At 41.5% G+C, this 13,031-nt stretch overlaps 1 protein-coding gene across 2 annotated transcripts; it reads left to right on the plus strand.

Moving 5' to 3' along the window:
* The first annotated feature begins 199 nt into the window (after window positions 1-199).
* LOC311093991 (sodium channel regulatory subunit beta-1-like) lies at window positions 200-12,925 on the plus strand. 2 transcript variants are annotated; one of them, XM_084131715.1, is made up of 7 exons: window positions 200-370; window positions 593-828; window positions 3,167-3,333; window positions 8,524-8,758; window positions 9,803-9,944; window positions 11,000-11,071; window positions 11,901-12,925. In XM_084131715.1, the coding sequence occupies exons 2-6, from the start codon at window positions 774-776 to the stop codon at window positions 11,064-11,066; spliced, it is 666 nt and encodes a 221-aa protein (XP_083987841.1). In that variant the 5' UTR covers window positions 200-370; window positions 593-773; the 3' UTR covers window positions 11,067-11,071; window positions 11,901-12,925. The 2 variants fall into 2 exon arrangements, with proteins under 2 accessions (XP_083987841.1, XP_083987842.1); XM_084131716.1 differs by having other exon boundaries at window positions 625-828.
* The last annotated feature ends 106 nt before the right edge of the window (window positions 12,926-13,031 follow it).

Here is a 13,031-nt window from a genome sequence, read left to right on the forward strand (position 1 = left end):
AAGGTATTTTAATAGGTATTTAACTTTATGTTTATCATTATTTCAAAATTATATTGTGCTGTCAATAATTGTATTTGGTATTAAATGGGACCTAGTTTGAAGGGAAACCTCCTATTTATTATAGTTAATGATCATATTGTGTATTTGAGTGAGTTTTGAAGGGGCTGCACCTGCGGGGAGCGTCGTGACGTCACCGTGGGGTCAGGTTGCCTCGCGCGCGCGCGCGGCCCGGGATTTTTACCGCAGTGCATCAGAACTCAGCGAACGCGTGAACGAGCCGCTCAGAATGGCGTTTAAACCCGACAGATCAGCGAGACCCGATCATGAACATCAGTCTATTGCTTGAGGATTATTACACGCGAGTCAGAAGGCAAGTTTCAGATCTGTGTGCATGATTACAGTGATGATGCGTTCATGATCAGTGATGGAAATATATTCATAAAGAATGTGCATGCGTAGCGCGCGTTTATTCAGATACATGTAAAACATGCACAGATATGAATGATGTAAACAGAGGAATGAGTGTAAACACTGATATCAGATGATTGTCTGTGTTTCTCTGGCGTGTTTTCACACACTAAACATCTTTCAGAGCCAAACTGATGCTGGTCTAGTGTTCTGCAGGAGTCCATCACATCAGCGGGACGGGGCCCTTCAGAACCTCAGAACATGAAGATCCGTCACTGTGGACTCTAGAGTCTCAGTCAGAAGCCCACGAGAGAGAGAGAGAGAGAGAGAGATCACGGTCGAGCTCAGTGTCTTCTGTGAGCATCATGGACATGTGTGTGAGACACCTGCTGCTCCTGTGTGTGTTCTTCATGATCTCAGGTTAGTCTGACCTGCAAGGGTCCGGGGCCCTTGGGGGCCTGCAAGTAAGTGACAGGTGTCCGGGGCCCTCGGGGAGTGACAGGGGTCCGGGACCCTCGGGGAGTGACAGGTGTCCGGGGCCCTCGGGGAGTGACAGGGGTCCGGGACCCTCGGGGAGTGACAGGGGTCCGGGGCCCTTGGGGGGTGCTAGTGACAGGGGTCCGGGGCCCTTGGGGAGTGACACAAATATTTAATTTAAAAATAAGTTTGATATAAAAATAAATTCATTTTTAAATCAAACTTATTTTTAAATTAAATGTTTTTGTTTTTGTCTTACATTAACATTGAATATTTAAAAAAAATTTAAACCATATTTATCCATTTATTATTTATTTAAAACAATTTGTATTTGCCTTTATTTTAATCTTTTTATTTTATTTATATTTTAAATCAAACTTATTTTTTAATGAAAATATTTTCGTTTTTTACTTGCATTAAATATTGATTATTTTAATCATTTTACAACCATATTTATTACTTTATTTATTTAAAATAATTTTAAAAAATACATTTGATGATAATAAATACATATATAAAATTAGATGCAAATAAACAAACAAAAAAATTGTAATAATACATTTAACAGAAATTTATTAAAATAGAGTAATACAATTTTAAAATATAGCTGCAAGCAGCAATACAGGGGCCAAGCCCTTAAACGTACCACAAGCAGAACAAGTATGGCGCACAGCAAGCACAGCCAGCACATCATGTACATCAAGCACAGCAAGTACTGTAAGCACTGCAGCACAGCAAGCATTTAAGCACCAACAGCAGTGCAGAGCCGGAAGAACAAAACAACAGAAATTAAATGTACATCTAAATGTACATCAAGCACAGCAGCACAGCGAGCATTTAAGCACTAAAAGCAGTGCAGAGACGGAAGGAATTGAAATGACAACTTTATACAATAAAACTTGTTCCACACAGGACTCGAACCCACGACCGGAATGATTCGAGATTCATGTCATGTGGTTTAGCAACTAGCAACTTGAAGGAGGAGTAGCGAAAAAACTGTTTACCATTTGCTTCAATATGGTGGACAGTCACATTCTTGGAAAATGACAAATGAGATATTGTCGGAATCGGCATAATCCAAGGAACGTAATGACATAAAGAAATCAAATTTTGACCTATGTTTTCAAAAGTTATAAGCGTATTTTGCAAAACACACACTCTGGAACACTAAGTGGCGCTGTGTTCAAAGTTCTCAGGTACTTTCAGGCCATGCTAATGATGATCCTTACCAATTTTTGTGCCAATATGTCAAATATTTTATAAGATATTGCAATTTATGACAAAAATCAAAATGGCGGATAAGTGGTTCATCCTGGCAAAATCGGTATCCACGGATTCGGCATGACCCAAGGAATCCATAGATACCACATTTATGATTTTCTGACAAACTGTTCAAAAGTTATTGGCCAAAATAGCCATTTTCCATATCTCAGGACCCGTAGGTGGCGCTGTTTCCAACTTTGGCAGGGACCCTCTGATCATACTTCTGATGAAGCGTACCAATTTTCGTTTCGATTGATCAATTTTTGGCCGAGATACAGCCTCTGAACCAATTTTGGGTCGACCTCGTTAAGTTTGCGACACCATAACTTTTGAACAAAGTTGAATAAAAAAAATCTGTTCAGTCATTTCTGTGCGTCTCAGTCCAAAGATCATTTGCGTAAATTTTTGTCAAAATTGGTTCAATTTTGAAGGAGTAGCGAAAAAACTTAATACTGTATTTTTCAAAATGGCCACTACTGTAATGGGCGGAGTCTTAATGGACTATATTGGTCTTGATCACCATGATGAGAGGAATCAAGTGTACTAAGTTTCATTTTTCTAGATCAAAGGGTTCAAAAGTTATAACCATTTCAATGTTGAATTTTTGAACTGGTGGTGGCGCTATAGAGTGGCACCTAGAGACTCCAAAATTGGTCCAATTACTTTTCATGATCATCTGTACAAGTGTGCCAAATTTCATCATTTTCCTACTTACGGTTCATAGGGCTGCCATAGACTTCCATTGGCGGAAGAATAATAATAAGAAGAAAACTAACAGATACAATAGGTGCCTCAGCCCCTTCGGGGCTTGGCCCCTAATAACACGTATGGCACTACAGTACTGTTGATTAGAAAAGAATGCAATGAAGTATATAATATAAACTGAATATTTCCAAGTAACAAATGTATTTATGAAATATAAGATGAGATGTTGACAGTATGAGTGTGGTCTTTCCTCATGAGTATATGACGCTGCCGGTGAGATGTGTGTGAGCGTGACGTGTGTGTGTTTGTGCAGTGTCCGTGTGCAGCGGCGCATGCGCAGAGGTGGACTCGGACACGGAGGCCGTCGCGGGAAGAGAATTCAAGCTCGGGTGCATTTCCTGCAAGATGCGCCTGGAAGTGGAAGCCATGGCCACCGTAGACTGGCACTTCCGGGCGCGCGGACAGGACGAGTTCATCCATGTGAGCGTTTGAGCGGGAATCGCTCGTTCAAAACAGCAGTTCATGTGAATCGAGTTCCAAAAACAATTAAACTAACTAACTAAATAAATACATTTGATTAAAATAAGAAATGGTTTAAAATAAATAAAATAATTGGTTTAAATTAATAAATTTAATTATAATGAATAAATTGATTAAAATAAATACTTAAATAATAAATGGATACATTCAATGTAAAAAAAAATATATTAAAGTAAACACAATTTTATGAACACAAATAAAAACAATTGATTAAACTAATGAACTGTTTAAAATTAATACATTTAATTAAAATAAAACAATTAAATAAATAATACATTAATACATTTAATGTAAAAACTGATTAAAATAAAGAAGATTTTATGTTAAAAAAATATATATATATATATTTTAAATTGATTAAAAATAATAAATTGATTAAATAAATTAGTAATTTATTTCAATTTATGAATCTAATTAAAATTAATAAATTGATTAAAATAAATAAATTAGATTTAAATCACTAAATACAAAGGGATTTAAATGAATAATAATGAATACATTTAATGTAACAAACATTTAAATAAACAAAATTTTAAATAAACAATTTTTTTATTTAAACAACTAAAACATGATTAAAAGAAATTAATACAAATTCAAAAACAAATAACAAATTAGATTAAAATTGATTAAAATAAATACAATTCGATGAAAATTAATAGAAAGCGTTCACTATTATTAATAGAAATTAATAAAAAGTAAATAAACAAAAACGTATTAACATCATCATCGTCTTCTTCCGCTTATCCGGGGCCCGGGTCGCCGGGGCAGCAGTCTAAGCAGAGATGCCCAGACTTCCCTCTCCCTAGACACTTCCTCCAGCTCTTCTGGGGGGACACTGAGGCGTTCCCAGGCAAGCAGGGAGACATAATCCCTCCAGCGTGTCCTAGGTCTTCCCCGTGGTCTCCTCCCAGTGGGATGCGCCCGGAACACCTCCCCGGGAAGTTGGCCCCTCTCGATGTGGAGGAGCAGCGGCTCTCTCTGAGCTCCTCCCGAGTGACCGAGCTCCTCACCCTATCTCTAAGGGATCGCCCAGCCACCCTGCGGAGAAAGCTCATTTCGGCCGCCTGTATCCGGGATCTTATCCTTTCGGTCATGACCCACAGCTCATGGTGAAAGTAGGAACGTAGATTGACCGGTAAATCGAGAGCTTCGAGCAGCTCAGCTCCTTCTTCACCACGACAGACCGGTACACCGACCGCATTACTGCAGAAGCTGCACCGATCCGCCTGTCCATCTCCCGTTCCATCCTTCCCTCACTCGTGAACAAGACCCCAAGATACTTGAACTCCTCCACTTGAGGCAGGAACTCTCCACCAACCTTAAGTGGGCAAGCCACCCTTTTCCGACTGAGAACTATGGCCTCGGATTTGGAGGTGCTGATTCTCATCCCAGCCACTTCACACTCAGCTGCAAACCATCCCAGTGCATGCTGAAGGTCCTGGTCTGATGGGGCCAGCACGACAACATCATCCGCAAAGAGCAGAGACGAAATAATTTGGTTAACTGTAAACAGTGTTGGTAGGGCACTGCTTCCCTCTCCTCAGGTGCCAGACGGTTTGCCAGAATCTGTTCTCCATGACCTCACCGAACTCCTCCCAGGCCTGATTTTTTGCCTCCACAACCACCCGGGCTGCAGTCCGCTTGGCCTGCCGGTACCCGTCAGCTGCCTCAGGAGTCCCACAAACCAGCCAGGCCCGATAGGACTCCTTCTTCAGCTTGACGGCATCCCTTACATTACATAATCCCCTTACATTGAATTGGCTCTATCACTCTCTCTCCTCTCTCCACCTATATCCGGTGTGTGGTGAGCGCACTGGCGCCGTTGTACTGTGGCTGCCGTCGCATCATCCAAGTGGATGCTGCACACTGGTGGTGGTTGAGGAGAGATCCCCTGACATGATTGTAAAGCGCTTTGGGTGTACAGTAGTACATATGAAAGCGCTATATAAATGCCCGATTCTATTCTATTCTATTCTATCCCTTACTTCCGTCGTCCACAGGACAGGCACCGGAGACCTTACGGCCACAGCTCCGAGCGGCCGCGTCGACGATGGAGGTGGAGAACATGGTCCACTCGGATTCAATATCTCCAGACTCCCTTGGGATCCGGTCGAAGCTCCGCCGGAGGTGGGAGTTGAAGATCTCTCTGACAGAACGTTTGGGTCTGCCGAGTCTGTCCAGCTTCCTGCCAGCCATTGGATCCAGCTCACCACCAGGTGGTGATCAGTTGACAGCTCCGCCCTTCTCTTCACCCGGTGTCCTAGACATACGGCCGGAGGTTGGAAAAGTCGATCATCGACCTCCGGCCTAGGGTGTCCTGGTGCCATGTGCACTGATGGACACACTTATGCTTGAACATGGTGTTCGTTATGGACAAGCTTTAACTAACACCGAAGTCCAATAACAGAACACCGATCAGGTTCACATCAGTTCCTCCCAATCACGCCCCTCCAGGTGTCACTGTCGCTGCCCACGTGTGCGTTGAAGTCCCCCAGTAGAACGACGGAGTCCCCAGTTGGAGCACTTTCCAGCACCCCTCCCAGAGTCTCCAAGAAGGCCGGGTACTCTACACTGCCGTTTGGCCCATAGGTGCACACGACAGTGAGAGACCTATCCCTGACCCGAAGGCGCAGGGAAGCGAGCTGAGCTGGGGAGCTATAAGCAAACCCACACCAGCCCACCGCCTCTCACCATGGGCGAGTCCAGCCTCTCTCAAGGAGTGTGGTTCCAGAGCCTAAGCCGTGCGTGGAGGTGATCCCGACTATCTCTTGTCGGTACCTCTCAACCTCACGCACAATCTCAGGCTCCTTCCCCGCCAGAGAGGTGACGTTCCACGTCCCTAAAGCTTGTTTCCGTGTCCAGGGATTGGGTTGTCGGGGCCACCGCCTTCGACTGCCGCCCGATCCACTATGCACCAGCCCCTTACGGTCCCTCCTGCAGGTGGTGAGCCCACGGGAGGGCGGCCCCACGTCGCTCCTTCGGGCGGGCCCCATGGGGGAGGTCTGGCCATCATGCGCTCGCATGCGAGCCCCAACCCCGGGCCTGGCTCCAGGGTGGGGCCCCGGCTACGCCATGCCGGGCGACGTCACAGTCCTTGTTTTAGCTCATAACATAAAGGGTTTGTGAAAAGTAAATTAATAAATTAATAAAATTATAATTTGTATTAGAATTATTAAAAAGTAAATAAACAAAAATGTATTACATACAGTGAGGAAAATAAGTATTTGAACACCCTGCTATTTTGCAAGTTCTCCCACTTGGAAATCATGGAGGGGTCTGAAATTGTCATCGTAGGTGCATGTCCACTGTGAGAGACATAATCTAAAAAAAAAAATCCAGAAATCACAATATATGATTTTTTAACTATTTATTTGTATGATACAGCTGCAAATAAGTATTTGAACACCTGTCTATCAGCTAGAATTCTGACCCTCAAAGACCTGTTAGTCTGCCTTTAAAATGTCCACCTCCACTCCATTTATTATCCTAAATTAGATGCACCTGTTTGAGGTCGTTAGCTGCATAAAGACACCTGTCCACCCCATACAATCAGTAAGAATCCAACTACTAACATGGCCAAGACCAAAGAGCTGTCCAAAGACACTAGAGACAAAATTGTACACCTCCACAAGGCTGGAAAGGGCTACGGGGAAATTGCCAAGCAGCTTGGTGAAAAAAGGTCCACTGTTGGAGCAATCATTAGAAAATGGAAGAAGCTAAACATGACTGTCAATCTCCCTCGGACTGGGGCTCCATGCAAGATCTCACCTCGTGGGGTCTCAATGATCCTAAGAAAGGTGAGAAATCAGCCCAGAACTACACGGGAGGAGCTGGTCAATGACCTGAAAAGAGCTGGGACCACCGTTTCCAAGGTTACTGTTGGTAATACACTAAGACGTCATGATTTGAAATCATGCATGGCACGGAAGGTTCCCCTGCTTAAACCAGCACATGTCAAGGCCCGTCTTAAGTTTGCCAATGACCATTTGGATGATCCAGAGGAGTCATGGGAGAAAGTCATGTGGTCAGATGAGACCAAAATAGAACTTTTTGGTCATAATTCCACTAAACGTGTTTGGAGGAAGAAGAATGATGAGTACCATCCCAAGAACACCATCCCTACTGTGAAGCATGGGGGTGGTAGCATCATGCTTTGGGTGTGTTTTTCTGCACATGGGACAGGGCGACTGCACTGTATTAAGGAGAGGATGACGGGGGCCATGTATTGCGAGATTTTGGGAAACAACCTCCTTCCCTCAGTTAGAGCATTGAAGATGGGTCGAGGCTGGGTCTTCCAACATGACAATGACCCGAAGCACACAGCCAGGATAACCAAGGAGTGGCTCTGTAAGAAGCATGTCAAGGTTCTGGCGTGGCCTAGCCAGTCTCCAGACCTAAACCCAATAGAGAATCTTTGGAGGGAGCTCAAACTCCGTGTTTCTCAGCGACAGCCCAGAAACCTGACTAATCTAGAGAAGATCTGTGTGGAGGAGTGGGCCAAAATCCCTCCTGCAGTGTGTGCAAACCTGGTGAAAAACTACAGGAAACGTTTGACCTCTGTAATTGCAAACAAAGGCTACTGTACCAAATATTAACATTGATTTTCTCAGGTGTTCAAATACTTATTTGCAGCTGTATCATACAAATAAATAGTTAAAAAATCATACATTGTGATTTCTGGATTTTTTTTTTAGATTATGTCTCTCACACTGGACATGCACCTACGATGACAATTTCAGACCCCTCCATGATTTCTAAGTGGGAGAACTTGCAAAATAACAGGGTGTTCAAATACTTATTTTCCTCACTGTAAATAAACAAATAAAACATAATTAAAATAAATGTGTTCAAATAAATACAAAAAATTTATACATTTGACTAAAATAAATCTATTAAAATAGACTTGATAAAAATGTATTTAAATAAATAACACATCTAACAGTACCGTAGACAAGAATGCAATGATGTAACATACTGGTAATGATATTATAAACAAATTTACAATATGAATTTTTACTATATTTATTTGGACGTTATACATAAAAATATACAATGTCAACGCAAATGTGGGTGTTTTTTTCGGAGGACTTGTAATATAGACGGTGATTTTGAAGTTTGTGTGGTGGACAGATTTACAGCTACGACGGACAGGAGTCGAACATCATCGACGAGCGTTTTCAGGACCGGATAAAGTGGCAAGGCAGTAAATCCTACGACCTTCAGGACGCGTCCGTCGACCTCCTGAACGTGACCTTCAACGACTCGGGTGATTACCAATGCACCTTCAACCGGATCCTCAGCTACGAGCACTATGAGTACTCCACCACCGTCAACAAACTGGTCCACCTCACCGTTGTGGCCATAGGTATGGGGTTTACCATGGTGAAATCACTGTTATGCATGACTTACAGCGGCTGCCACTGTTTTAGAGCCATTCCATGTTTTTCTGGTGAAATAAATACATAAATGAAGAAAAAAAGCCACAACTAAATACAAGTATCTTCATGAGCACAACCAATGGAAATGGGTCAAATTCAGCAATCTGCTCATGGAGCCACATTCAGATCCTCATATCTCTGAAAGTGAGCTATATAGAGCCTTAAAAAAGTAGATGCAAAAAGAAAAGTTTGTTAATAATTGTAACCTAAATGGACATTGAGATATCTTTAATACTTCTTGAGTAACAGACACACAAAATTTGGAAAAAGACTATTTTTGTCTCTCAGACTCAGTTTGTTCTATGCGATTGGTTTAATGGAGGGAAACCAGATATATTTCTAGTTTCAACATTATTTGTTCTTCAGACATTCCTCTTTAAATGCAGCCAGTATCAGTAATCAAGTACAAGTATCTGCTTTATGCAAAGTGTCCAACATTTTGGTTTTCACAAATTTAACAATTTACTCCTGGAGCCGCATTGAGATCCTCATATCTGTAGAACTGAACCATATAGAGCCTTAAAAATTAAGATACCAAAAGAACAGTTTGTTAAGAACCAACATCTAAAAGGACATTGAGATATCTGTAATACTTCTTGAGTTACAGACACAAACTTTGGAGAAAAAAACATGATAAAAGTGCTTTTTTCTCATCTTTGAGCCGTCACCGTTGGCATATAATGCGACAACGATTGATAAAGTCAACATATTTTACTAATAGAGCCACTGATCTCTGTGTAAAACTAAAATCATCAAGCTGCCGTAATTCTGAAACCATTTTCCCCCTCCTGTAACTTGGCTCCAAATCACAGATGAAAAATTAGAATTAACGCACCTCTACAAAACAGATTACTACATAAATATACATGCATGGCATTTCATATTTTGACTTTCATCCCTATTTATGTTTGTCTTTCTTCAGAAAATATATTAACAAAAATATTAACAAAAAATATGTGTGTGTGTGTCAGCCACGCGCAAGACGGCTTCCATCGTGTCGGAGGTGATGATGTACGTGACGATCATCGGGCTGCAGCTCTGGCTATTGGTGGAGATGATCTACTGTTACAGGAAGATCGCGGCGGCGGGAGAAGAAGCTCTGAGAGCCAGCGCGTGAGTATCTGCAGTCTAGGGCCCCTATCATACAGCCAGTGCAAAGCAGTGTCAGGCGCGACCGCGCAAGTGTGTTTGGCTAGTTTCAGCCTGACGCAGTTTTCATTTTCACGTCCTGCGCCACGTTGTTTAAATAGCGAATGTATTTGCTCCATCTGTGGCCCATGGGCTGCTGGTCTGAGAACGAGTGTGTGTTCCGGCGCATTGTTGGGCCGTTGCTATTTTGAGGAAACTGAAATACACTGAGCCATTGACCAACTGAAACCTGCTCTAAAGTCAATGGCACAGATTTTATTTTGTTATTTAAAGCGTAAGTAATGTACGCCTATAGGCGGGTCCACAACGCACTACACTCTGATTATTGCACACACACGCACACACATACACTCTGCTTATTACACACACACTCTGCCTTAACACACACACACACACACTGCTTTAACCTCGAGCACGAGCAGATCCGTTTCCTCGCTAGAGAAGCGTTCAGTCTTTCCGTTTACAAATTCCTCCATGTAAATAGCGAATCCGCCATGGCGAGCACAACTGGCTTCTAGAAGGAATGGGAGATTAGACTCTGATTGGTTTATTGCTCGTTACGCCCAAAACACACTCATTATTCATTAAAAGAATAGAGACGACCCTTTTAGACCATGTGCTGGGAGCGTCGACCATTTTTCCTGTCATTAAACTATCAAAAGTGTATTTGGACAGGCACTAACTGAACTTCCACCCTGCGCTTTAGACCATGAGCTTAAAATAGGGCAGTATAACAATATTTGTACAGTAAATTCACTCGTCACCATCCGACATTATTTGTTAATGCATAACCTTATTGTAAAATGTTACCTAATATCTTAACATCTTCATGCCCGATAGTCGCATTTATCAGATTCGAGACGGACGATCATAGTTACATTTTGTGATGGTATAAAGATGAATCTAATAGCCAGACTAAAAAGGTACGTCGTTAAATACAGGCTCTCGTCGCATTATTGTTGCAGAAGCAAAGAATTAAACCTGAACTCATCATGTTGCGTTTGTGTTCTGTGTTGCAGCGCGGAGTATTTAGCCATCGCAACTGAGGGCAAAGACAACTGCGCCGGTGTGCAGGTCGCAGAATAACACAGGTGAGATAACTAGCAGCGACGGGCCTGTTTACGCCGCACACAAACACAACTTATGCTGGCTTGAAAAAGCCTTGTCTGAAAGCTTTCTAGCTTGTTGCTATCATGATTTGTCATGGTGTTATCATGTTTTAACACGAGCATGCATGATTTAGAATGTTGCTAATGTTTTAACACATTGCTAGTAGAAATAGCCATGTTGCTATCATAAATTAACATGTTTTAGCATATTGTTAGCATTAATTAGCATGTTGATAGCATGAATTAGCATGCTGATAGCATTTTTCAACATGCTGCTACCATGTTTTAACACATTGCTAACATGTTTTAGCATGTTGCTAGCCTGTTTTAACACATTGTTAGCATAAATTAACATGTTGTTAACAAGCATAAGCACATTTCTAGAATGATTTAGCATGTTGTTAACATTATATAACATTTTGTTAACATGATGGTAGCATGTTTTAACACATTGCTAGCATAAATTAGCATTTTGCTAACATGAATTAACACATCGTTAACTTAAATTAGCACATTGCTAACATGAATTCAGACATTGCATGGATTAGCATGTTCTGAGAAGGCTTTGCTAATGTTCCCATTAACTTATGAAAACAGTTGTATGAAAGTTCAAAAATGTCCAGTTTATAAAATATTTTAAAATGTTTTTTTTTTCCTCTTTCCTTTTAGAGAACATTATTAAAGATCAGATAACTGAACGAACGTTCTATTTTGTTACTGTAAGAACGCTTGTTCGTAGTTTCGAGAGAATGTTAGCACTCGCTCCAGAACAGAAACGCTGCTGATTCACACGTTGTTCTGGTTTCTGCAGGTTTTTCCCAGGAGCCTCTCCTGAACTGCTGTCACTCACTCCTGTTTTATCTGCTGTTGTTCCTGGTGATCGATCCTCCGTTCCGCATGATTCCTCACGCTATGCATGAACCGAACGCTCATCCCGAGAACTCACTGCATTATTCCCCCTCGCTCATAGACAAACGCAGTACTATGAGTTTGCACTAGAGGTCAGTAAAGAGCAAGGAATCTCTGCTGATCGAGGCCAAACACACACACACACACACTCACAGACACACACATACTCACTCACTCACTCACTCACTCTCACACACACACACACTCACAGACACACACACTCACAGACACACACACACACACACACACACACACTCACTGACACACACACTCTCTCACACACACACACACACACACACACACATAGATATATTATAGTGACTGTAAGATGATCTGGAAGCCGAACTCCATGCACTGCTGAAACTGCATGAGTAAAAAAGAGAATCTGAAGAAACTTCCTTTATATACGTAATAATAATTCATGATCCTGATAGAGTTTATCAATCATATCTGTATAATCAGGTGCAATATGACAGTAAACGGTAGTTCTCCAATGTAGCAGAATTATATTGTATTAGCGTTAAAACACTGAACGTCTCTGCGTTCCTGCTCATGTGACGTTCAGTGAGAGAGAGAGAGAGAGAGAATGTAAATTAAACGAGTTGAAATGAATCTTGTTGACTGTTTGATGTTGTGTTTGTTCACATTATTAATGCATCAATCGACAGGAACGATGAACGATGCTTTTGTCATAAAGTCAAACATGACAGGACGCAAAACCAAACTACATGAAATATAATTTAGCATAACATAATATTTCTTAATGAGCATTATACTGACAAAACTGAATAATTGTTTATATTATTACTGTTATGATTTGCTATATTTTTGCATATTTTCTGTTTTACACAAGATTGTACTAAAGATACCAGATGTTTATGATGATTATTGACTTGCCGAATTAAACCTGCTTTTTTTGAAACATTCTGTGCCGTTTCACTGTAGTTTGAGTGAAGTTTGTGTAAAATACTATTTAGTTTCTATTGTTTCATCATTTCAATATTTTCTGCTCACTTTACTTCTGTACTGTAAT

This window comes from Abramis brama (assembly GCF_963993115.1).
Source record: "Abramis brama genome assembly, chromosome: 12".
NCBI classification, from domain to species: domain Eukaryota; kingdom Metazoa; phylum Chordata; class Actinopteri; order Cypriniformes; family Leuciscidae; genus Abramis; species Abramis brama.

Bases quoted from the DNA above. Each gene is read 5' to 3' on its own strand.
- LOC311093991 (XM_084131715.1), top strand. From the start codon at position 774: ATGGACATGTGTGTGAGACACCTGCTGCTCCTGTGTGTGTTCTTCATG. The intron at 3,334-8,523 runs GTGAGCGTTTGA...TGTGGTGGACAG, and splicing joins GACAGGACGAGTTCATCCAT to ATTTACAGCTACGACGGACA. The intron at 8,759-9,802 runs GTATGGGGTTTA...TGTGTGTGTCAG, and splicing joins CCTCACCGTTGTGGCCATAG to CCACGCGCAAGACGGCTTCC.